Raw genomic sequence first — 27,030 nt, 5'->3', positions numbered from 1 at the left:
ATATTTGAATATCAATATAGGGAAAGTATCTCCACATTTAAGGTGAAAGAAATGCAGAGACAACATATTACATTTGTACATTTTATTCAGTCATGAAAAAGACCTTTCTTACATATATAGGTTTTTTTGTTTTTTCCTGTCGGGGAGCTGCCCCTGTGTTGTGCATTTTCACAGTTTTAAATATTTGCCAGAACAGACCCATTTTCAAGTATTGTTGTAAAAGTAAAAGCTGAACAAAATACGTACTGCTTTAATTATTTCAGTGCTGTATTTCCAGAAAACAAAACAAACAAAATGAGAAAAATATTTAGTCACCATATTATCATGTGCTACATTTAAACCATAAGGTTATGTTAGTTTAATATTAGAAACAATGAGAACAGCAAGATAAACTGACTTATGGAACACTAGCTTTGCTTTTTCATGGGATAGCATCAATAGTAAAAGGCTGGAAATGAAGGCAGGTGGTCCTGTGAGGGAATTTGGGATGTTATATTTGTTTAAATAAAGGTATGATGATTCACTGACGTCTCTTGGGGGATTAAATAACGACATAAAGATCTGAAACAAAGGTAGCAGCCCTCAGAAGAACTGTCACAGTGTGGGTTTAGGAAAGGATCGCTTTCGATCACTTGGCACAGCCTAACAATTAGAAAACATTACAACAGAGAATCTTCCACATGGCTACATTTTGCATTTGTGATGTTTCTCTGGAAATACAAATATGCTTAATACATTTAATGATGATCAAAAACAACTTAAATTAGGCTTATAGTTAAGTGCCAATAGGTTTTTGAATTCACATGTCATTAACAATGCCCTATTCATAGTTTTGGCTTTGTCCAATGTTGGCACCATTTGCCCTCCATACAGCAAACAAACACTATGTGATTTTGTTTGTCAGTGGCTCAGGAACCACATAAAGCATTTATGAAGTTCTTCTATGGTGTGAACATAAAATATGCATCAGTAACAGACTATAATGAGATTCAGAAACAGAAGACAATTAATGCCCTTTTCCTACATGAAATACTGTTGATAGATGACAGGCACCCACCAAACAACCTCAATACTTCCATTTCTCCTTCATATTAAAACATACTCTTTTTTAACAGCACAAAAATACCTGTATCGCTTACTATTTACTAGTGAACAGGTGTGTTTGCGCATATGGCTTTACAGCGTGTGTAGGAGCGTGCCTGGTGTTTAGACGGTCCACGTGCGGGGCTGATAAATGTGGTTCACACTGCCAATGTGACACTGCTGTGACAATCAGATACCACACCAGGCCTGCTCCTTCTCCCTCAGGGTGTTTGTGTATTTGTGAGGGTAAGCTCTGTCCCTGTTTTATGACAAGGGCATAACCTTCCCTGCACTGTGTGTGAGAGAGAGAGAGAGAGAGAGAGAGAGAGAGAGAGAGAGAGAGAGAGAGAGAATCATGACTCAACAACAGCAGACGCAAAACAGTGAAATCCTGCCTAAATCCCTCCAATGAGATTTAACACACACGCACGCATGAACAACACACACAAACACACATTTGTGTTTGCGTGTCAAGGTTTAATTACATTAGATGTAGTCCTGCTTGACCATTATCCACAGTGTCCATAGGTCCCCTCAAGACATTACGAGGTAGTCCATGACACAAAAATGGACCCACACTATGTTCCACATAACGATAGTCAGGTGAAAGGTCGCAGAGATCACAACATGAGCTGCAACTTTCTAAGCCGCCTTCAAAACAAACCACAAATTAAAATAATTTGTCGTTGACATCCAAGTTGAGCTTGGCAAATGTCAACGTTATTTTGAGCTGGCTTTAACATCTGAATGGATTTAATTTGTCACCTTCGTATTCATTCCTGCTTAGCCATTCTGCTGCCTACATTTGAGCTCTGTGACAGCTCCCCTCACTCCAACACTTTGACACTGACCTTTGATTCTTGACCTCACTTAAACCTCTAGCTTGCCCTTGCATTGCATAGCACGACTCGGCACAGTTCAGTCCATTTAGGGCATCAAAGTGTGTCACTGCCGATCTAATTATGACAGCAGCCCCCCTTCTAGCCTTTTTCTTTTTCTCACTTCACCACGATGCCCTGTGACTCAGCCTGGAGGAGAGGCTGTCTCAGTTACACATGAACCACGCTGAACACAAGCGTCTGATGCAGCCATGTATGGCCTTATTATGTAATTCTAATAACATAGTCATTTACCCCATGGCGTGAACAGATTTGACGTTTGAGCTCTGGTTGAGTTAGATATCATTTGACTTTGACTACATAATGCTATAAGAGACAGTGAAACAGCAGCAGCTTTCTGATCTTTGTGAAATACATGAGCAGCTAAGACCTTGCATGCTAATTATTACTTTGGTTTGGGCCAAAACACAGCAGCCTGGGGGGCACTTTGAACTTGCAAGGAGTTCTTCAACATCTGAAAGTTTCTTAAAAAACTAACATAAAAATATGTGTACACTAAGAAAACACATTTTTCCCATGATAAGGAAATAAGAAGTCATGATGCAATATGCTGCCTCCCTTTCTCTCTGCTTTTAGGAGTTTTCAGTTAGTTTGCAGCTGATGACACACTCCAAGATTAACAGTTTAATGGGCATCACCCCATTTAATGTTGGTATTTAGTTGACCAGAGCTGTTTGTCTATGCGCATGCGCATGTCTTATTTGCTGGCGATGAACTAAAGGGCGACAAGCCCCACATTTTTGCAATGAGAGCTACAACTGGCAGAGCAGAGAAGTGGGTCATCTATATGCCAACCGAGCAGTCAGGATCAAACTTGCATGCCTCTTGCTCTGCTTTTCAGCCTCCACAGCAGATAAAGCAAGAGAGAAAGAAGAGGGGGGAGGCAGGGGAGAGAGAGGGAGTAGAGACAGAGAACACTAGTGTAGATTGGTGAAGATTATAGATGATTGAGGGTGAAGGAAAAGAAAGCAGAAAACATAGTAACGGAAGCGACAGATGTTTTGATTTTAATCTATTACATTGTGTACAGGATTAAGGATATTATTGGATTAAAGGAAGGCAACAAATAGGACATGTATAAGAATGTCAGAAAAGTCACACATAGTAGATATCTTGCTGTTTTCTACTAAGTGGTGCTATCTCATTCTCCAGTTATTTCCCTTGTCTGTGACTGCTTAATAATAAAAGTAGTGGTTGTTCAGTGTGAGCAATGCAAGTACAACTGTTGCAAGAAAAGAGGATGGCTGAAAAAAAGAGAAGGGAAGGAAGTGAATGGGGCCCTGAGATGGAGTGATACAGAGTAGGGAAAACCTGTTTCTGTGGGTGAATGCTACAACTGCTGCAAAACAGAATAATGAAATGAGGTTAACTGAGGAGCACTTTTGACTTCCTTTTACTCACGCTTATTGCACGTATAATTTATTGTGTTGAGTGCTATTGACCAGCGCTGGCTTTAATGATGTTCTTTGTATGTTCATCAGCACAGAGCATCTCTTCTGTTGCATAATGCACTTGAAACACAACTAGTTAGACTGATTGTGTAACTCTGTCTACACATAATGCCAGTTGTACTTGTGAGTCAATATAATAGTCAACTAAATTCAACTCAACACAAAATCCAGGATTTCTGACCCTGGTCTTCTTTTGTGGTATTGTTCCTGTCCTAAACCCACACATGCCAGCACCAACAGTCTGGAAGAGATGGGACAAATGAGCATAATACTGCATTGCACTTAGTTTAAGGCTAAAACGTTTGCAGTGGAAAGCGATGTAAACTTAAGGCAGCATGGATTGAATGTCTTGCATGTTATTAGAAAAGTACTAAAATCTACGTCACCCAATGCAATTCGTCATGTGAAAGACACAACAACAAACATATTTAAATGCACTCTCTCCCAGCCCATAAATAAAAACACAACTGGTATTCATACACAAAGTTTGTGCATATCCATGTATGTAGCATGTACGCAGACATGGTCATGTAAATACTTCAATACCACACTCACAAACTCCATATCACTTGGCCCAAACAGCCAAAATACAAAATTAAAATAAAAAAAACAAGAAATCCTCTTGTTTTCATTTTTGCAGTGACTTCATTTAGCACAGTGAGGCCCGATCCAGTTTGAAGGTAGAATGGTTGCAGTTTGTTCACTCCAGTTTTGAAAGTAGCCCCACCTCAAAGCAACAACTTGTCTTTTTTCAGAGCTGGTTTAGTCCTGCTTTCATTTGTCTCTGCCTGTTTTTTTCCCCTGTTTTTTAAACATAAGAGAAAAGAATAAAGAGGCAAAAAAGAAGAAAATAAATATCAAAGAAGGGTTAAAGCAGCGAGAGCTGGTGAATAGCAGGTACAAAAGAAGGGTAAAAAAAAAAAGATGATACTGTTCAGGTATCCAAGGCCAGTCTGGTCAGTGAAACAGGTCAGTATTTGGGGGGGATGACCACCACAGGGTCACCATTCTTTGGCCGCCACATCAGCACCTGGGCGTCATTGGCGTTGGGCTTGACCATGGCATTAGGGGGGATGGGCTCATTCTTGCCCAGGATCTGAGGCTGTTCCTGGGTGAAGGGCTCCTTTAGAACAGCCCTTTGGCCCAAAGGCCTCTCTGGGTCCACTTGGATGTGAAGTCGCATCCTCCAGCGGATTGTCTGCAGGACAAGTGTCTCTGAGGTGGCCTGGTTGATGGCCACCAGCCAGGTCGTAAAGCTCTGGTCTCGGTGGATGCTGCTAAGCTGAGGCACATTGCTGTCGCTGACTGGCACACCCCAGGTCACACTGGGGTAGAAATTGTCATTCATACTAACGTTGAACTTGCTGTCCTTCCTGGTGGGGCCTACGATGGTGCAGGTCTCCGTGGTATTGCCATACCAAGGGTAGTTGACACCATCTGAGTCGCTGATGGCCTGGATCGTGCCATCACGCAGGTCGGGCAGTTCCCAGCTTGACCTAGAAGTTGTAAGGGGGTAGATGGATGAGACTTTACTCAGAAATAGCTCCTGGACTTTAGTTCTCTACACTAAGTTGACTTTTTCAAAACTCCTAACATAGTCAGCACAACAGCAGTTAATGTCGAATAAACTGTAGCTAATTGTTCATTGCTTTGACACAAAAAAAATCATCTTTCGAATTTCATTAATTGTTTTTCTCACTTAAACTCGTTCTTTTAGCAGCCTATTCTGCACATGTTTAAATACTATTTTAAAACTATAAAAATTAACATTGAAATTCGAACATAACCCATTGATGGTGGAAGTTTAATGTTTATGATCACTGTCCAAATGATCACATGTCACATGGATGCCTGGACATATCTGAAGAGGTTTCCAGGAGTGAAAAACTGGGTTAACTAGCAGTGCCATAAATATATCTGTAGATACCTCCACATGTATCTTGAGTAAATACACATTTTTGTTGTAATGCATTACAGAAATCATTTTGGTTTAGGGAAATAAAGCCGTCTGAAGCATTTCTGATTCATTTTTGTAACACAAACTGTAAAGTAGCTCAACCCATGCAGTAAACAGTTGCCATTCTTGGCTTTTAAAATAATATTAATGATAATTATAGTCATACATATTGTAATGCTACATGTTGTTAGTGTTTCTTTAAGTCTTTGCATTATAAAAATTTGGAGAGAAATGCAGTCAGTATAATGGTACACGGTACTGAGATGTGTAAAGTCTTTTGGTTGTGCTAAACTGCGCGCTGGTTAAGAGAAATGTGTGAAGAATAATTTCAGTTTATTACTACTTTGATGTTTTGGTCAAAGGTTTGGTCATCATTGCTATGGATTATGATCAAATTTATGATAGTCACCAATTATTGCAGCAACAGACAGCAACAAACAAGCCAACAGCCAAAACCACTTCCTTTCCATGTAAAACTGGCAGCATGCTTATGTAAAATGTGGGCAAGAAACAGTATGTATGAAGAAGTGCAATAAGCCAATGTTGAACCACAAAGTTTTCTGTCAAGTGTGAAGTGCTGTTTCTTGACCTTTTGATAACACTGAAAGAAATGATGGCAAAACCTAAAAAATACAAACCAAATTGTAATAAATTAGAATTATAATGCGCAATAAACCAGACCGAATAATTACTGCTATAAAAACCTCTCATTTTCTTATCCTTTCTGTATAAATAGCTGAAAATTTGCATCTCATGGCGTGACAAGTCTCTCACTTGGTATCGCAGTGTATTTAACAACACATGACAGAATCATAAAGTCGACTCAAAGCCTCACAGTTTGATCTTTCCGCCAATTTTCAAACTGCTGGGGAAAATACAATACAGCAATGAAATATTTCGACGCTGAATGACTAAAGTGACCTGGTACCGCTGGTCTGTCCACCTATCGATTTTCTGCCCGCAGCAGGAAAAAGATTACCTTTCACTCCCTGAAGCCAAGGATCAGCAGAATAGAAGAGATAACAGTGTGATCATCAGCCACATGACTTATTGCCTGCTTGGCTTGGCCTCACATTGTGATTTATGTATTCACCCAGGGGGTAAGATTAGCATGTCAGGCATGATAATAGCTAGCCCTCATGCGTGCGCATGGGTGCACGCGTGCTCTGGTGTGCACACTTCTGTTCTGAAAAATCACTTAATCCACTCAACTGATGCCTCCAAAACTATTTGCTGTTTCTAATCAGAGCCATTAAGTCAAACAGTGAATATCTACCTCTGACAACTTTTCTTATTTATCATTGGTGACCACATGACTTAATATAAATGTTCAGCTTTTTAATCAGACAAAATGGCCTCTTAAGCATTTATGCTGAGCAGCATGCCATTTTCCTACAGGTGGCACTTTCCTTTAAAGGTTGAACATTAAACTGCCTGAATGTTGGCTTGTTTGTGAAGGGAGACCTGGTTGTGTGTTGAATTGAAGTGAGACTGTCCTGGTGAATGAATGAATATAAAAAGCAAGAACAGAACAGCAAGTGGCAATAGCAGGGGGGCAAAAAACTGTAGAAAGCATTGCAGAGATATGGCTCACTTCCTGTTTGTGTCTTCACCAGCAGCTTTGTCACAGCTGAATGGTCTACAACAAGTGGTGTGAGTGTGACAAAGCGATGGGGTTTTACTTCTTCAAAAAAACTAGTCAAATGTCTGACATTGTAACTCCTGCGTGTCAGTGACTCCCAACCAAAGTTGCTTCAACCCCAGGGGGGGACATAGAAGGATTGTGAAATAGCTCGACTAATTTTGTCAGTATGATGTAAGATTTGATTTTTTTTTAAATAGATCCACATATTGAGTTTACTGTAACAACTGAGCACCACTGGTTGTGTGAATGAAAACTAGTCAGTAAGTGAACAGAGAAATCTAAATAGTTAGTTAAAAGTGGATAAATGGTTCAGAGTTATAAAAATAGTAAGCAGCTGAACACTCTAAATTGTTATCTAAAAGTAATTAATGTTGGTCAAAAAGCTAAGCTTCTGCCACTAGTACAAATATTAACCAACCTAAACACTGACAATTCAAATGTGTGAAATTTGTTATTGTGACAATATCATCGTATAGAAAGTTAATATTATCAAATATATCAGATTTAAAATCAATTCAAATACTTTAGAATAGTTTATCTGATAGGGCTGTGGAGGTGCAACTGAAACAGACGGTTGGGAACCACTGCTCTAGAGGGTGGAAATTTCCTGTTCACCGATATAATGACATAAAACCTCCAGTGACAAAAAGCCATCTCAACACATCGAAACTGACAAAAGGTTTGACTGAACCGATACCTTAAGCCAAAGTCAACAATATCTGCTTTCGTGCAACATGAAGTTAAGGTTGCATCACATTTAAAGAAGAGGCAAAGAAATGTTTTTTTAATCAAATTCACTGGATCTATCTTGAACGACCAAGAACCCCCCCCCCAAAAAAAAAAAAACAACAACAACAAAACAAGTGATTTTGTGTGATTCAGAGCTTTTGGCCAGTTGAAAGCACTATGGTTATAACAAGTTTAAAAAGGGCTTCAGTGAGAAATTGTGTATCTGCTGGGCAATTTCGATCCTGATTGAGCAAAACTGATGCGGAAACACGACTCATTTCCTGTTTGTGCAACTTTTGCCGCCACATTCATTTGCACGTGGCATGTAAAATGGTTTGGAGCATCAAAACTCTGTTGATGAGACAATCTAAAAGCATCTAAGAGAGACTTTCTTTCACAGGTGGTGAAGATTGGATCAGCTTTGCAGGAAGTAAAGAAATGGGGTGCTGATACTGTGATTGATTGATTGATTGATTGATTGATTGATTGATTGTGTGTGTGTGTGTGTGTGTGTGTGTGTGTGTGTGTGTGTGTGTGTGTGTGTGTGTGTGTGTGTGTGTGTGTGTGTGTGTGTGTGTGTGTGTGTGTGTGTGTGTGTGTGTGTGTGTGTGTGTGTGTGTGTGTGTGTGTGTGTGTGTGTACCACACTACTACTAAGGCAATAGGCTGAAGCTATATTTTGTGTTCAATATGAAAGGTCATGCCCCATATTGGAGTGAATATTTCATAGAATTTATTGCTATTTTTAGACAACTCAGAAGTCCTCATACAATCAGAACACACATTGGTATATGTATCACCACGCCTGTTCATTAATAAACTCATATAGTACAAACAATACAAGGCTGTACCACAGTCAAGCCATTCTAAAAGAAAGTGGACGACAACCGGAGGAGAGACAATGAATGTGTCCAGAATCCAAACTACATCATCCAAAGCCAACAGAGAAATCCTCCATATTACCATCCTCAACTGTTCCGTCCAATTACAGCTTCACTGACACTTTATTGCCATCAAAGAAACTACTTAGTATGAGAGTCTCAGCAGCGAGAGCAGACTCATCTCTTATAAGGTGGCCTTGATATGCTCGTGAAATTCTGTCATTATCCGCCTTCGCTGAAGGAGATGGCTGCTCATGCACAAGTTTAATGAAGTTCATATTTGAATATGTTGATGATGTATGAAGCAGATTTTTGAGTGCAAGAGCTACAGGGGTAGACAAAAAAATGTAAACATGACACAAAGAGAGGATTTGACTTTGAACTGCTGCAAAGACGGGTGGGTACATTCCAACAACCCTGTATATATATATATATATATATATATATATATATATATATATATATATATATATATATATATATATATATATATATATATATATGTATGTATATATATGTATATATATATATGTATGTATATATATGTATATATATATATGTATGTATATATATGTATATATATATATGTATGTATATATATGTATATATATATATATATATATATGTATATATATATATATATATATATATGTATATATATATATATATATATATATGTATATATATATATGTATGTATATATATGTATATATATATATGTATGTATATATATGTATATATATATATATATATATATATATGTATATATATATGTATATATATGTATATATGTATGTATATATATATATATATATATATATATATATATATATATATATATATATACATCTGTTATATGTTGGTTAGTTCCAGCTTGTGATTGCTGTTTGTTGATGGTTTGTCTGTATGAACCATATTCAGACATGATTTTTGAGAATGTTAACTCTTAATTTTGTGGTTGTTCACTGCGGTTTGAGTATAACTTCTCAGTAAAGCTGTTAATTGTCTTATTTTGGTTTGAAACACGTGTCAAAGTGCTGACAACCATTACTCTTCAATAGCTGTCAAATGCTGCTTATTGGTATTTAACCTAATATACACCTTTTCGGGAGCATTTAAATTCCTTTTCAGTACAGCGTTCACATTGTTTTGGATTACCACTTTTTGTAGTTAAAGCTAACAGAATCTTTTACAATATGGAAGAAATGAAAGAAATATTGATTATCTGGCCATTATTAAAATCATATCCAGTACACTGGGTATGAGCAATTGCCTTTTATGTTTTAGGCTTTGAGATAGGGAGCTATTCTTCTTTTTGTTTATATTACATTTTAGAATTGGACATTTCTGAATGTGTCAGTGTTCCTATGATGGAAACAGTACATCACTAACCCGAAGAAAACTTGACAAAAGAGCGTATTTTTACACTTCAGCTAGATAAAAGAGTAAATATTCACAATAACATCGTGGAGTTTGGATAGATGGATGGAAGCGGTGATTACTGTCAACACAAATGCAGTTTCCAAAAAGGCATCGATCAGAGTGGACTTTTAGAGAGTAATGGAGGGCTCTCTCTCATGTTCTCACCATCTCTCTCTTTCTCTCTCACACATACACACACACACATACATACATGCACACATGCAGGGCCATACTGGGGCTGGAGAGCTGGGGAGGGGACCATAGTCTCTCTAATCTTAGATGTGCAGCACTCAAACATCCTCTGCTGCAATGTCTATAGATAAAGTGTATTCTGGTTACATGTCAGCTTGTGGTTGGCCACTAAAGGATATAAAATGAACGCCACTTGTCTAGCATTTGTACAAGTGTCACACATACACACACACACACACACACACACACTGAAGGACAGAGAAACAGAAACAACTTTAAAAGAGAAATAAAGGTACAAAGATTGAGAAAGACACCTGTTCATAAGCATGCTCCATCATGAGAATGAAATTGTTTAAGTGTGTCTTGTTTATAACCACTGATGGGGCGGCTGTGGCTCAGGAGGTAGAGCGGTCGTCCTCCAATTGGAAGATTGGCGGTTCGATTCCCGGCTCCTCCAGTCTACATGTCGATGTGTCCTTGGGCAAGACACTTAACCCCTAGTTGCTCCCGTTGCTGTGCCAACGGTGTATGAATGCGAGTGAATGGTTAGATTCCTCCTGATGTGCAGGTTGGCACCCTGCGTGGTAGCTGCCTGCCATCAGTGTATGAATGTGTGTGAATGCGGTGAATGAGTTGTAGTGTAAAGCGCTTTGAGTGGTCGAAAAGACTAGAAAGGCGCTATATTTACAGTCCATTTACCATTTACCATGATGCAAAATAATTGTGTATTGACAAGTGAGGGCTCTTAAAGGTCAGAGCAATTACTTTCCATCACAATACTCTCATATCTGTCAGGGTTTTTTATTGTCAATACACTGACTGGTGCTTGTACAGCTGGGAACCCCTGATACAACTGTAGACAATTAGGAACATTTCCCCTGAAGCATCATTTTAGTATTATTAAACAGGAACTCCAATTGTCTCATAACTCAGTCTTTAAATGTTCTCTTTTGGTGGATGATACTGACTAGTTTTTTCCTTATTTGGTAATAAGTACTTTAAGACTCATTTTAAGACTCATTAAATCCTTTGTCTGCATAGCCTAATATCTGGGTTGGTTTATGGTAGATGCTGTTGGTCTAAAATGTTTCTGTGTTTGGGTGAAAGCATTTCTCCATAAGTGTCTTAAGTGATATGCTTTAATCAGAGTTGAATGGCACAAACAAAATACAAGAAAAACCTATTCTAAAATACAGGAGCATCACCATTTAGTTATATTACTTTTTCATTTAGTTTCTAAATATAACCTATTGTGTGATGGATAAAGGGAATCACCTCAGTGAATCCAGGAACATTATAAAAGTGTAATAAACAACAACAACCTAACAAACAAACAAGAAATGGTTGTGCAAAACTATTTAATTCTTCTTGTCTGTCAGTATATATCTCTAATAGGTGATTACAGAATAATCCGAATATTTGCATAGTCTCTTTAACCCATGATGACAGCCCTGGTAACGTGAAGAGTGCTTTAATGGTTCAAAGTAACCGAGCCAACCGTGTTTTAAATTATATATAAGCTGCTCTGAATTGTGGCTGACATGTCAGTTGTAGCAAGTTAACATAAGTATTAATAATCAGTCTTAGGTGTTTCTTATCCTTATTTATTCTCATTAAGAAGCTGCCAAACAAATGTGCTCAACACAAGCTCATCATGATCGTCAAAGCCTGACCACAGAATAAAACGAATAGAGACCGTGATACTCACATCCCTTTGTTTCCGTACGTGTTGTAAAACTCCATGTGGTTACAAGCTTGAATCCAGCCGATGGTCCATGTCTCTCTTCCGGCTACTGGCGGCACCAGGACCCGGGCAAAAGCTCGGAAGTGCGGTGTCCTGTAGCGCAGGACCACGCTGGATGACTCGTCGATGCTGGTGGGGTTGGAGTCGATGGAAGTGTTCACCTCCAGGACGATGATACTGTCTCGGAAACTCTTGGGCTTACACCTGATACTCTGGATACAGCCCATTGCATTAAATAGCAACACAATCCACAACAACGTCCAGAGGTCTGGAGAAGGAGAAAGACGCATGGGAACAGCAAGAAAATCACCAAAATTGGATCATGTTTCGCCCCCCAAAAAAAATGCTTACTATTATAAAAGGCGTTTATTCATAGCAGATTGTCTCATTAAAAAGCCATGCACCTTTGATCCAAAATTACTGTCAGAAAGAAGAGGGCAGGCCTACAAAATCTTCATATATGTAGAGCGCATCATGCTTTCCGGTGCGTAAAAAGCAACATCGCCAAATAAGTGCAGGTACAATAACTTTCCTTATCCGAGCACTTGTGTTTTCATGCTGTCAAGTTACAATTCATTGCCTCCTGATTGCACTCTTGCGCACAAATACATGAGCTATTGGCAACATGCATCTACTGGAAAGGTGCGCGTAAAAGGTTCAGGTTAATTATGGGCTAAATAATTAACAAAAAGTACTAGCCTTACATGTTGGCGTCGTATTCTCTCTTTTCTGTCATTATAAGCTCATCCCTGGACTATCATCCAATGGCTAAAGCTATGTCTGGTGACAAGCATTACATACAAAAATGTCAGGCAGCCAGGTGTGACACTCACACTACATGGATACGAGGGTGGTCCATTTAATCCGCAATAGCCTCACTTTATCACAATAAAAAAGTGCAATATAACGGTTTAGGAGCGTACGTTATTACGTCAATACAACATGTGTTGATTCATGCAAAGCAATTGCATGAATTGTCGTCTATTTTTAGCCGACCAAAAAAAGACAACATGCAAAAAGAGGTCTACCTATAAAACAAACCACTGGAAAGTCTCCAGTGTCTTCAGCAGGGTGAGATCCCGGAGAAATTCAGCATGAACGGCAGCTCACACAGTTCTTCGGTCAGAGAGGTATTTCCGTTGTCTCCTTCACACCGGCTCCCGTTATTTCTCCCCAAATTGCAGCAAATAATTTCACCGTCCCACACAGAGAGAGGTAGCATTTCCACTGACATTTAAATCTGCTCGAGTTTGAGACGGAGCACCGCAACATCCAAAGGACACCGCCGGGTCAACTTCAGCACCCATTTCACCGGATCCATTCTTAAAATTTTAAAAATTAAAAAAAAATATCTCTGAAGGGAGAAGTGACAGCTGTCACATAGTTCGTCCGAGCCGACAGTTGCGGTCCTCTCTGTGCCGGGATGCAGCTCAGCCTAAATTCCTGCACAAGCTGTCAGTCCTCCGTCCCATCGCGGCCACAGCAGGTTCACCCCCGCTACGCATTGGTCTATTTCAGCTGCCTGGGAAGCAGCTTTATTTGAGATCTTTGAGACGACATTTCCGCCCTGAGGCGCAGGCATGCTGGGAAATGTAGGCAGAGCAACCTGTGCTGGTTGCGGTAAATTACAGAGCATAATTATTCTAAAAGCTGCACGGTGTTATTAAGTAGCCTACATGTCTACACGAGGTTAATATACAGTGTACATAACGTGACAAAGGGTCAGCCTCTTATTGGACACTTCTGTAACTTATCTGCACTGAGCTGCATTCAGAGCCCACAGAAAACTGAAATGACTCAACATTTGAATTCGTCGCTTTACATCACCTTCTGGGACGACGACGATGATGATGATGATAACATTTTGTAGCATTTTGTCCATTGACTTATCCCTTTTATAAACATGTGTTCAAATAGGACTATGCTAATCAATTAGGCTATTATTATGGGTATTGCAATCATATTGTTTAGAGCTATTTATTTAGAAAGCATTATAAAGACATTTATTTAGAAGGTATTATAAAGACATTTATTTAGAAGGTATTATAAAGGCATAACGGTATTATGTAAGTATAATCATATTATATAACTAATAATAGAACTTAAATGATTCACTGATCAAAGTAGTCACAGATTTATTTCCTGTCATTGAGGCTAAAAGAAGGCTAATCGATTAATTATTTCCCTTCTAATAATAACTTCACTTGTGATTAGTCCCTACTAATCTCTTTTTTCATGGAAATATAATTTAGCTTTTGCAGTAATTTAAAACCAACATTTATGCCAGTAATAGTGGTCTGATTTAATTGAGAGGTCACGTGGCAGGCATGATTCATCAGTGATAGTAAGTTATCAATAATCAATATGGTCTCATCATATTTTGTTCAACTCCGTCTCCTGTGCCAGTAAGTATGCCAAAAGCTTTTCTTCTTAGTGATCAATACGGCTATTTGTATTCTCCATAAAACAACCAAAAACACATTTATTTACACGCAGGTATTTTTTGTTTTTTGTCCACTTGTAAAATCCCCCTGCCTCTGTAATGACGGCAGCATGAAGGCTCGCCTGTGTTTAAGCACCTTGGAGAACTCCTCTCCTCCACAGAGCGCACCGCAGAGGTTGAATCGGAAACGTGCGTAAATTACGTCAAATCCGCACGGGGTAACCAGATGCTGCACTGACTGGGCTGCCTTGTCTTCCTCCTTTGTTGATGATTTTTGCTCTGCCTGTGAACTTTTTTTTCAGTTTTGATCTGCATCGCTTTGTGCTAGAGCCCATTTCCCCTCGCTGACAGGAAATAAGAGGTTTTCCGGAGGATGCAGGAGAGATTTAGAGTGATACTGTACGTGTGATTCATAGCTAGGTATTCTTCGCCTGGTAAGATGACAACACCGTGTCTTACGTTATATCTTGCACATTTTCAGTAGCTGCTGGATGAAACACTCGCGCAGTGAAGCACCGGCTCGCAGTGTGCTTGTGAAGTGCTGTGGCGTAACAAGATGCTTATGCTGTTATTTTATCTCCATGCTGTAGATCGGGTTTCACTGGATTGGTCGAAGCAAATGCCATTCAACACAGTCTCCCAGCCTGCATGGGTCGCGGTATAAACAGCATGGCCATCGCGCATTCCAGTGTCTAAATATATCTATTAAGGCCACGGGAGGGGGAGGACTGGTGCTGTGGGGGTTTATCTTGGGACATTTTACTGTCGTGGTGAACTCGTACCACTTGAATTATCATCCGGAGATTGACAATCGGTTGTTGCGCCCTCAGAGGAGAAGCCGGCCCTATATCCAAACATGCCCTCGAGTTACAATGTGAGATCCAGGGCGAGGGAGCGAAACAACGTCCTGGGGAGACCTGAGTTCATGTCCCTGAACCAGCCGCCCGCAAGAAGCGGAGGCCCATCTGAAAGCCGAGGCAGTGCAAGGCGAGCCGGTCAAATCAAACACCAAACAAGCCAGTCATGTGAAGAACCTACCGACAGCGGCAGCAAGGACAGGAGAGAGTCCAGCAAAATGCCAGAGGAAGACTGTATGCAGCTGAACCCTTCATTCAAGGGAATAGCGATGAACTCCCTCCTCGCCATTGATATCTCTCTGTCCAAGCGCATGGGGGTGTGCGCCTACACGTCGTCCTCGTGGGGAGGCTGCCGCTCCATGGTCGGCCTGTTAGCATTTACAGGGCACGGCATCACGTGGATCATTGGCACCATAGTGTGTCTCACGAGAAGTAACACTCTGGCTGGGCAAGAGGTCCTGGTCAACCTGCTGCTTGGTAAATGCCACACGACAACCATCAGCCTCTCTCTAAATCACCGTAACTACAGCTCATCCCTAAAATGCACCATACACGTGCGCGCTGCGGCTGCATGAAACAAGCACCAATAAAGCTCACACTCTTCTTTTAGCTTTTCTGCATGAAACTGATGCCCATTCACACTGTCAAAATTTGCATATACTTTCAGCCTGTTTTCTTTTCACCTGCTGTGAAATCAGACAGATGTGCCAAACCTCAGTGTGTTGTGACATGCAAAATTACACTTTCTCACAAGGCATATTTTATGAACCATTTTTGTTATTAATATGTCTTGTATTAGCCTATTGCTTTATAGATCAAGGAAGGAGGAAGAGACCATCACAATATAGAAACCTTAAAATTGTTCTCACAAATGAGTACTGCTTTGTAAAACACAAGTAGTAGTAGTAAACTAAAGACTTAAAAACCCATTATAAGGTTTGACTTAGTGGTTCTAGTTTGTGTTTTCAAACTCATATACTTTATCATTATTATTGACACTGACATCAGACTGATTGTCGCTCAGCAACAGAGAAGAAAAACTGCTCATTCAGACTATAACAGAGGACAAAGACATCAGCATGTTTCAGTTTCTGGCAGTAATGTCTACATCAGGGGTTTTCAAAGTCTCAGACTGTGGGTTTCCCCCTCAAAAAAAAAGCTTGGAAAAAGATACCTATGGCATCATGATTGTTATTTGATCCCACAGACACGCAACAATTGAGCAAGATAGCCTGATATTGCTGTTTGATATAATATCAGACTACACCAAATACATAACATAGATCTGTCTAAAGGCATTTATTTGCTTCTGACTCTGAAAGTGAGAAAAAATCTCCAAAACTACTGTATCTAAGAACTATCTTTTAAACCAAATCACACACATTAGGCTATTCTGTGTGATCTCCTATTGATAACCAATGTAATAAATAATATCTTCTTCTTTTTTTTTTAACTTCCATTCACTGAGCCTCCCCTGAAACAGTTTGGAGCTCCCTAAGAGAGACCTGTCCCCCTACTTTGAAAACCTGTGGTCTACTTTATGTATGAAGAAAAAGTTTTTTATGTTGCAGTTTCCCTGTGCTTTTACAATCATCCCCCACAGTCTAATGCATTGTCCCACAATAATACCTTTGTGAATTTAATTTTTAACATCATCATCTCATGAAGCTTCTGTTTAGTCTTTGTTGACATTATGTCAGAGAGGTGTTAATTTAACTCCACATGTTACTGTATAACCCATCCATACACTGCTTCAGAAATGCAAACATTCAAAAAGGTTATTCTTTGCAGCACTATTTTATTCAATTGCATTAGACTGCATGATGGTTCATGATATTATGTTGACTAGATTTGTTGAGCCCATGTACAAACTAATCTTTAACTCTAAATCTTCAAAGTGATATGACTATACTACTACTGAATCACTGTTGTCAGTGACAGAATCAGTAGCTTTTAACATTGAACTTTACAGTATGTGACTTCCAATAAAAGCTTGTTAAAAGGCTGCAAAAGCCAAAGAAGCTACTATGAAGTGATGACTGTAACATTGCTTTTATAGTCCTAGTTTTGTACTTAACTGGATGTTAATGGTGTGACAGTGGTATGAATGATGAGTCCTTTAGCTTAGAACAAGTAAGCAAAATCCATATAGTCAGTGACTACAATCTCGAATCAGCAGTGTCTTGTTTTTTCATCCTTGTGCTTTATAGTTTTAGCTGTAAAAACAAGACGCCTTGGATCAGTGCTTATTCAGCAGTTGAAACATTTAGAAATCAAAGTACCCCAGACATTAGTCATTTGTAGTCTTTATTTTAAAAGGGTTTTTTTCCCCTTAGATCCATACATAAAATATCACTATGCTATTGTTTGTGTGTTTCTACCCATTGTAATAGAATAGCTTAAAGCAGCAGTACAGCACTATTTACCAACATAATTCTGCAGCAAAGAGCATAGACTACATGACATGTTTTTTTTCCTGAGGGAACTGTGTGTATTTGTGTCATTGTGTGTGCGTGTGTGCGTGCGTGCACATGCATACACACATGCAAAGTCTCGGCCTAACAGATTATTGACCAAAAAGCAATACAAATCTCCTGGCTGTAGCTACATTGAGCTCTGATTGGAAGCCAGTAAATCTCTGGATTTGGGACACTATTGTATTGTGCGGGGGACATTCTTGAGTCCCAAATGCTTGTACTTTATTTATTTGCTGGTCCAGGATCATTTCTTTTGAGGTCTGCCCGGAGAAAATCTACGAACATACCAAACACTGGGTGGGGAATTAATATTTAATGCTGGCTGAAATTTTGTTTTGTTTTTACCTAACAGATAAGAAATCAGCCAATATGTTAGGGTTAGTTTACTTCAGTCCACTGATTAGAAATATTTCCCATGCAGTGTTTTGAAAACACAGTGTAGTGACTGGATCTGTCCATAAAATTCTCCAAAAGCAGACCTTGACTGGATGTTCCCATCCTTATCAACCTCAGCATGGTGTTTTGTGGTCTCTGCTTCTGTGTGACTTACAGCAATTATTCTTTTGAGTTGCTCCATTTCTCAAAAAAATCAGTGTTTACCTCACTTAATGCATCTCAATTCAAATTGTGGGGAAGATATAGATTTTTGCTGTGGATGCTTTAGGCATCAAAATGGTGCTAAACTGACATTGTTCTGTTTGCAGTTATTATTCAATGCATGAACCATCAGTATCAAATTGCTGTTCTATCAGGCATTTAAAAACTTGATGGAAAAAGTCTAACAATTTTTGCTACACCCTGAGTTGATGCCCCACACTTTGCATATACCATCAGGAGTCAATTTGTAGTTCCTAAAACTTAAAGGGACACTCCACTCAAAAATGTGTTTTCTTCTTGTTCTCTCAGTTGGATGTTTGAGCTCCACTGTGCAGAATGATGTACGTACAAAGTTTGACACTAGAAGGCCGTTTTCACATTCATCTGCTGAAGGGGGAAAGTTTCTGTGTTTACCAAAAATCTGAGTTCCAGGCATATATGTATGGGCATACAATCATGACGTGGACACAAGCACAACTCAAAGTAAATGCTAATATTGTTCCTTATTTGCTGGATGTGTAAATACACGACTTAAAAGGTGGCAATACTATACAGTATGTAGTGTTATGTTTACAGCTAGTTTCCACTGCCCTCCATTTTCCAAAAAATCAGTTATTACAGGTTTAAATAGACTGATTTGGCAAGTTTACATATGCAATGTACAACCTTTGTATCACCATAGAAACTAGACAGATGTGCAATATTTCAGTTTGGGGCGGCAAAAACCTCTGTCGGATGTATAGGATAAGATAATAAATACTTTACTGTTTCCTTAGTGAAATTTTTCTGAAGTTCAGTATCACTGCATCAAAAGGCATTTGTCCCCAAAAAAGCTTGTGTTTGTACATTCAACAGGAAAGAACATACACACCCCAAAAAAAACCAAATAAAAACAATAAAACAAAATAAGCCCGACAGAGTCATTTAGATGATAAACTAATCGCTCTGTCACTCTTGCTACAATTTGAAAGAAGAAACTCAGAGCAGACAAGGCATAAGTAATGGTGCTAGTACCCCATTATCTTAGTCTGGTACAACTAGAAACAATGGGCATTTTGGGTTTTGACAATACAAGTTGACTTGACCAGTAATGCTGATATGACCACACCTGTTGCACCTCTTTGGAATGAGTTTCTGTTCTCAAAATAGCAGGCTTGAACAGTAAATCTGAGCTCAGCATCCCAGGAATCTGACTTACTGATGCAGAGTGTTTGTGTGGTTTTGTGCGATCAATAACTTGGGGCTGGTTTCAAACATGTCATCATACTGTGCTGAGTACAGTTGTTCTGTCTGCTCTGAAAATATTTCAAAGCCCAGAACACTGAAAAACTCTTTACAGAGACGACACACACTGCAGAACAAAAATCTGAAAGAAGTCATACAGTCTGCCTGCACAAGAGGGTACAACTTTTGGAAACACTGAAATTCTTCAGGAAAAATTAGGCAAAAACGATGTGCTGCTGTGATCATTGATGTATTGATGATGGAAAACAAAAAACTGTCAGGGCAAACGGCACTGTGACTGTTGTTTTAGTTAGTTGAAGGGCACCGCAGACAGTCTTGTCCTTACATCTGATAATATGATGTGTCATTGCTTGGCTCACCTTCTGCCTCCCCTCAGTACTTTTGAGATGTGGACTGCCAGGAGGCACTGTGGGGCCCTGCGGCGAAGCCCGCAACTGTCATCGCTCACATCTCAGCAGTTTTATTGTCTACTTATTTTTTACTAGCCTGCCCATGTCTCCTTTGTTCCTTCATCTCTTTCTTTAGAATTTAGATTTTTTTTTTCACCAGTAGTTATGAAAATGACACCACCTCGCTAACCTGCCTGTAAAGAGCTGGAATAGAAGTTAAAATAACAGTATGTCAGGACAGCAAGTGGGCGACTGGAATGAGAGGAAAGGCAATATAACCAACATGTCACCCAAGTGATAGTTATTTAGCACAGGCTTGGTTGAGTGTGTGTGAAAATGGCAGACTTGAACAGCAGTTAAAGATGGCGATGGTACAGATATTTTTAGGAGTGCCATGGAGCTATAAAAGGCATCTGCAAATGTCTGGTATGTGGACTCAAAGCAAATGCTTCTTAGTAATGTATTACTTATGTGTTATTCTTGCTCGCCAAGATATCTCTTTACATATGACTATAGTTGTTTTTGTGCTCTATTTGAGATCCCGATAAAACGCATTCAAACCTACTGTTGCTGGCCATTACTCTCATCTGTGAATGATCTGCTCATTAGTATTGTTCAGTAATTCACTATTTACAGATTTCAAAAAGCACAAATGGATTTCATAATTAGTGCTACAAGTTCAAAGTTCAGAGTGATGCAGTTACTCTGCTTTTGGTGATTTCACTGTCTTCATTAAACTTTTTGTGCACCATTTAATGTGATTGTTTTGAATAGGGGAAAAAAAACAACAATGGGAGGGAGTGGGTCCTCTTCCACAAAGACCACCATGTTGCACCACCATGTTCTACAGTAGCCCTGAATAGTCAAACCAAACACATGCTCTAGAGAGGGCCTTCCGTGTTTTTCAAGAGTTTTGCAGCCACTGTAGGTTCTCCTATACGCTTGAAGGGGAGGGTGAGAGGTATTATGTTGGTTGCAATTTGGAATCCCACCACTAGATGTCACTAAACCCTACACACTGATCCTTTAAATAAATGAATAGCCTCAAAGAGGTAAAACTATCCAACATGTCCAAGAAAAGCAAGATTAAAGAAAAGTGAATATACATTTCTCAGTTTTTCTTCTTTTCTACCCCATTAGTCATCTGACAACCCTTGAGATTTATCTGAGGTGTGTAAAGTATGAAGTCATTGAAACAAGCTTCACCTCATCAGTTACAAATAGTAAATTGCTGCTTATGCATTAATGCATTAGAATTAACCATCTAAAAATGTAATATATAGTCCATTTTTTGTGTGTACTACTAGTTTGATTCTTTTATTGCATTTTTGTGTTATTGTCTAAGTTATAGCACATCAGCAAAAATGTAATCCAACTCCCATTTTTTTGTGATAGCCCTCATCCTTGACGTCATGACTGTGGCTGGGGTCCAGAGACTGGTGAAGCGCAGAGGACCCTGGGAGATGATGCCAGGCTTCATGGACTGTGTCGCCATGGACATGTACTCCTTTCCTGCTGCACATGCCAGCCGGGCTGCCATGGTCTCCAAGTTCTTGCTGTCCCACCTGGTCCTGGCTGTGCCGCTTCGCATCCTGTTGGTGCTCTGGGCCTTCCTGGTGGGCATTTCCCGGGTGGTGCTGGGGAAACACCACCTTACAGATATGGTGTGTGGCTTTGCTCTGGGCTTGTTCCACTTTAGTTTGATGGAGACAGTGTGGCTCTCATCAAATACCTGCCAGACTCTTATTTCCATAAGCACCTTCAGCTGGAGCCCATTTTTCTGAGCTTTTGACATGAGGATAGCACACAGGGCTCATTTGATACTTGCAATGTCAAGGACTTAGGTAGTTATTTTTGCAAGTGTCAGATTATTGCAGGTTGTGAACAGACCAGCATTAATATTTGGATGCAGATGTTGGCTTGCATGTAATGCCTAAGACACATCAGGCTTTAAACATTCTAGCATCTCCAGTCAAACTCACACACAGCTAAACTCCTTCCTCATTTCAATTACAATAAGTACTAACAATAAAGGCAAAATTAAGGCAACTGCAAACTGACAATGATTTAATGAAAATGTGCATAAATAGGAAGATCGAGACTTCGTTTTTATACGGTCTATTCTAATGCTTTCTTGTGCCTCTTCTTCTTTACTACTTTACTTCTTTGTATGTTACCTCTTCATCTTCTCCCAGTTTTTTCTTTAAATATTTGTGCTTTTAATTGAGTTTTCATTGACAAGTAAGATAGTGAAATACTTGAATAGTGTTGAGCACTGGATATAGTTTGGTGTAGGGCTGTAATATTGGATGTAGCACTAAAACATATAAAGTAATTGTTGTTTGGATATTCCACATTGTTTCTAATTGGCATGGCTATTACAATATGTTTGTATCTTCCTGGTGGGATTTTGTTCTTTAAACTGTAAGTTTATCAAATATGAACTTATTTTAGATTATGCTGAATTTAGCTGTTTGTGCCACACTTGCACAGAATTTAATATTTTTCTTATAGGGTCAAATGTAATTTCCTACAATTTATGCTCTAATGAGTTTAAATCTTTTTTTTATATACAGTACATATATCTCTACAGCTCATCACATTAGCCTAACTGATGTTTATTTGTTTGTCAATGATACTGATTATGTGCCCCACTAAAGAACTGTGTATGGATGCCAACATATGAAACAAAAATATCTTTCTTTTTTCAATTTAGTCATAATTTCTTTTCTTAATGTGTCATTGATTGACTATGAAACCAAACCTGCAGTTTTTTTTGTTGTTTTTTTTTGTGCCAAAACTATTTCAATGCATCGGTTTGGTGTGTAAATACAGTTTTGTGTACATTAGCTTAGTTTATTATGTAAAAGTATATCATGTTTTTACTTTGTTTTTCCATCTCATTAATAAACCGAGATGCTCTGTCAGCAAAATGTTGATGTCTTTGTATTTGTATATTTGTATTTTGTTACTTTTTTTGTGACCATACATAATAGTCCAAAATCTTTCAGGGGTGTGTTGGTGAAATTTGCTATGTGTCAGCTAGACTGAGAGATTAAACATAAAGGGAAGAATGTGTTAGGTGGACCAGAGCAGATGGACCCAAATGCAAGAGACTACAGGCTGAAGAATATACTTCTTTATTTGGATTGAGTTCAAGCAGAGCTATATTGAACAGTGCAGTGTAGAGCAGAACAAAACTTAACTGAAAACCAGGACTTAAATTCAAACTGAACTGATGAAACAACAAGGAAAGGGTGACATGACACAATGGCAGGCTTTTAACTGATTGGTTGGAAAGACACAGGGAGCAGGGCAAGGCTAACGAGACTGATATGGGCAGGTGTGAAGCAGAGGAACACATTGCGAACAGAAAACCAAAATCCCCAGAAAACACAATGTACCCATGTGCAAACTTTCCCAGAAGTCACATTAACACAACTTAAATAAATCCAAATGAAGCTCCTACAAGAGTGTGCAAAGTTGGAGTTAACTTAACATAAAACTTTGGTTGTTTGTTATCAACAGATGTGTTTCAGTCTTTGCCTTAAGGTTGACTGTTCACTGCATTAATAACATTTTTAGACCAAGTTGTAACTGAGATATAATCCAGCAGCAAACATTCATGTGTAGATGCAACAGTATCTCTGACTGTCTTTAAAAGGTTATGTGTCTTCACAGTCTTTGACTCTGTTTCCTCTCTCATCACTTTTACCAATGAAAATGTGACAGGAAACACCATCAGTGTGATGGCATGTGCTCTGAAACAGTTCAAAGAGCAGGAACTGAAACTGCTTTAAAAATAATCTCTGGCAAAGAAAATAAGAGGGTGCGAGTTTTAATCTCTGTGCAAAGGTTTCAGGAGTCAGAGATGTGTTATCTGGTTGTGTGTGCATTGTAAAAGATCAGAAAGAATGAAGAATGAAATGAAGCACATTTGCTCCAAATATCTCTCCCTGCTTGAAAACAATATGCCTTGATTCATCATTGTCTAGTATCAAGATCTAGCTTGGTCAGCCAGATGATAGGAGCAAAGAAGAGTGCAAACAAGGAAGATATGTCCTTAATAGGATCTTGCAAGTACAAGTTTAAAAGGAAATAGAGAAGGGTTTTTGTCCTAATCAGGATCAAACACTTGACACTTTGACATTAGTTACCAATGCTGCACACTGACATACTGTATCTTGAAAATCAGGTTGATTTGAAGTACTCAGGTTGAGTTGAAGTTAATTTGTTTTTTTAGTCAGTCAGTTGTATGGTTGGTTAACCATCTAACACATTGGTACACAACAATTGATACAATGTCATGATGACATGTCATCAAATTTGGTATGGATTTTTACAGTGATACAAATGCAATTACCAGTATTTTTAATGGCCAAAATGTTCCCTAAAATCCATTATGAGGTGACTTCAAATGAGCGCCAGTGTTGCTGTGCCTTTGTTGGATGTGTAAGGAGGCAACAAAGTACATGTAAATAAAATAAAATTAGTATTCATTAACTGTTTGCTAGCACATACTGACTTCATGAGATGGGCTGTGTCTCACTCAACCTCTTTTGGTGTTCTTCTATACTAACACTCAAAATTTGAATAACATAAGTTTAGCAAATGATGGAGTTGAATGAAGGAGTTCCTTAAAATTTACAGTGGACATTCATCATCTCCAGAAGATGATTCTTCATGTTTATCAGTGCCACCATCAAGACAAAGTTTCCAAATAAACACAGTTTAGACTCTGAGTATCTGTGCTGTCATGCTATAACCAGGTATTACATTACAGGTTCATTAACCATCCATTGCTTTGTGGCCAACGACATTGGGAGACATCACAAAATCACAGCTTGTCCCATGCAGGATTGTTTGATTTCGTGCCAAAACCAAGGTCTTATCCGCTCTGCATAGCATGTACCCAAAATATCCCTGTGAGTAAGTGCTGATCGTGCTTGCAGGATTGTTTCTGCACGATCCACATGCACTGACTTAACAGACACCACACACCCTACTGTTATGTCTTTATGCTCTGAGTATTGAGCATTTGAATAACTCTGTTAAAGCTGATAGAGGTCATATTAGACACCACAACTCACCCGCTGCCACTGACCTGTCTGTGTACTGTAGGTGTGTCGCTCTGTGCATGTTACAGTGCACAAACAACTATTTTGGTGATTGTTGTTGACGTTAGTATTTTCATCTTGAAAATGTTCCTTCATCAAAAGAAAAGAAAAAAACACTGTCAGATGAAAACTGACAACACTGCAGGGTAATATAAGCTGGGAGACATTTACAGCGTTATTGAAAGGAATGATTGGAGAATGATAAGACAAGTTCTCCCTCTAGAGGAATCCACTTGACCACACTTTCCAGCACTCCAGGAACCACTTCAGGTTTTTTTGGGGTTTTTTTTTTTACACTTTCATGAACACTAGAAAAGTTACAGAAAGGTTTTTTTTCTCTGGTAAATATTGTCTGGCATTAGTTTACTTGCTGCTAGAAAAGGATTCAAAGCATAAACGTCATGATATAAAATGTTTTATCTCCTAACACAACAAAAAATCATCATATGTTCACGGGTAAATACTGAAAGGACTTCTGTCATTGTTGGAGCATTGGAGCAGATCTTAAATTTTACATAGAACACTGGTTGGTGGAAGTAATATAATTGAATAAAAGGCACATTTTCTGTAGAACCATTTAATTTAGGACATGATCATGTCCAGAATAGGATCAAAAACAGATCAAATCTGGGTTACTAATTTGAATGTAAACATACCCAATGAGACAGCTGCATTCACTGTTATCAGAGGGGAGTTCATTTTTCTATATATTTTGGCACTAGACATCACTAATGAATCACACATTCTTTATGAGACCATTGCACATAAAACCAATGAGGGCAAGCCAGGTACATGCCAAACAAGAGACACAATTGCTCATTCTAATAAATTACTTTTTTTTAAAGAACATTTTATTAATTAAATATGGTAAAATATGGTGATAACCTTTTCTGCCATTGATTGAATTTTTTGCAAACAAAATTAACTCTTTGAAGATGCAACAAGAAGCCAGTCAGGTGGAACTGTGGTTATGTAGATTTAGCTGTGAAATCAAAGATTATGATTTACGGAGTAAAGTGATTAGGGCTTAAGCTTTTGTTATGATCCCATTAATTAAAGTGAGACATCTTTTTTCTGTTGATGTTGTCATGAGGTTTGATGTCTTTATTTGATGTGCTCAACCATGCAGGCTCCTCCTGTTCAGGCAATTCACATGTAGTTATTGCTGAACAGATTATTTCCTTTGTATCCGTGGTAATCCTACTGACACCAGGTGCTTAGTACACCAGAATGTGCTAGATTGAGTCCAACTAGGTATGGATTAAGCCACCACTGTGTTACATCAGTTGTTGGAAGGGAATAGCAAACTGATATTTATCCAAATGAAAACGTTGAGAAACACACTTTAAGTATAAAAAGCAGAAGATTAGTTTACTTGCATACATGCGTTTGGACACTTTGGTGGTGTTTTTCTCTTTAGTGTTATAATTATTATTATTGGTTTTTTTTATCTTGACATTTCCCTTAGGTTTCCCATGAATGCTAAGCAGGTGCTTGGGAGATGGAAGTAGCAAAACTGTGGATAAATCCATGCATATCCACTGCATGAATTCTTAACTTTGTGAGTCTTGTCTATGCTCGAGTTCTTTCTTCAGTTGTACGTGTGGATAGATGAAGGAAAGTGCATGTTTCCTCAAAGCTGCTGCCAGTTAATTGATTTAAATAGATTAATTAAAGTTTTCATGACATAATAAATCAACATGGTAAATCAGAGTTTGATAGATACTCAATAAATTTGGTTTAACCATGTTACCATTAGTAGAAAATTATACATTTTAACCTCTTAAACACCACAAGGGCACCTGCATCTTGGTACCACATTTCTGTCTTTTAGAGACTTCAGAGGCTCAGTTTTAAAGCTAGACATAATTTTTATGTGAGAGAATGATTTGGTTATTGTATG

General features: G+C 38.7%; 2 protein-coding genes across 3 annotated transcripts; one reads left to right on the top strand and one right to left on the bottom strand.

Annotated features, from left to right (window-relative positions):
* Nucleotides 1-73: 73 nt before the first annotated feature.
* fam78ab (family with sequence similarity 78 member Ab) lies at nt 74-13,494 on the bottom strand. Of its 2 annotated transcripts, XM_062434943.1 has the most exons (3): nt 13,031-13,494; nt 11,967-12,270; nt 74-4,929 (listed from the first exon to the last, which is right to left on the bottom strand). In XM_062434943.1, the coding sequence occupies exons 2-3, from the start codon at nt 12,227-12,229 to the stop codon at nt 4,404-4,406; spliced, it is 789 nt and encodes a 262-aa protein (XP_062290927.1). In that variant the 5' UTR covers nt 12,230-12,270; nt 13,031-13,494; the 3' UTR covers nt 74-4,403. The 2 variants fall into 2 exon arrangements, with proteins under 2 accessions (XP_062290927.1, XP_062290926.1); XM_062434942.1 differs by having other exon boundaries at nt 11,967-13,494.
* Nucleotides 13,495-15,301: 1,807 nt separating this feature from the next.
* LOC133995411 (inactive phospholipid phosphatase 7) lies at nt 15,302-21,850 on the top strand. Its single transcript, XM_062434800.1, has 2 exons — nt 15,302-15,779; nt 21,406-21,850. Exons 1-2 carry the CDS (start codon nt 15,302-15,304, stop codon nt 21,792-21,794), a joined length of 867 nt encoding a protein of 288 aa, XP_062290784.1. The 3' UTR covers nt 21,795-21,850.
* The last annotated feature ends 5,180 nt before the right edge of the window (nt 21,851-27,030 follow it).

The sequence above is a fragment of the Scomber scombrus genome, chromosome 15, assembly GCF_963691925.1.
Source record: "Scomber scombrus chromosome 15, fScoSco1.1, whole genome shotgun sequence".
Taxonomy (NCBI): domain Eukaryota; kingdom Metazoa; phylum Chordata; class Actinopteri; order Scombriformes; family Scombridae; genus Scomber; species Scomber scombrus.
Note: the sequence above shows the minus strand (reverse complement) of the source record. Positions and strands in the feature narration are given on the sequence as shown.

Coding starts and splice junctions, on each gene's coding strand:
- fam78ab (XM_062434942.1), bottom strand. CDS start 12,292: ATGCGTCTTTCTCCTTCTCCAGACCTCTGGACGTTGTTGTGGATTGTG. Junction 4,930..11,966: donor ACGTACGGAAACAAAGGGAT/GTGAGTATCACG, acceptor TACAACTTCTAG/GTCAAGCTGGGAACTGCCCG.
- LOC133995411 (XM_062434800.1), top strand. CDS start 15,302: ATGCCCTCGAGTTACAATGTGAGATCCAGGGCGAGGGAGCGAAACAAC. Junction 15,780..21,405: donor CCTGGTCAACCTGCTGCTTG/GTAAATGCCACA, acceptor TTTTTGTGATAG/CCCTCATCCTTGACGTCATG.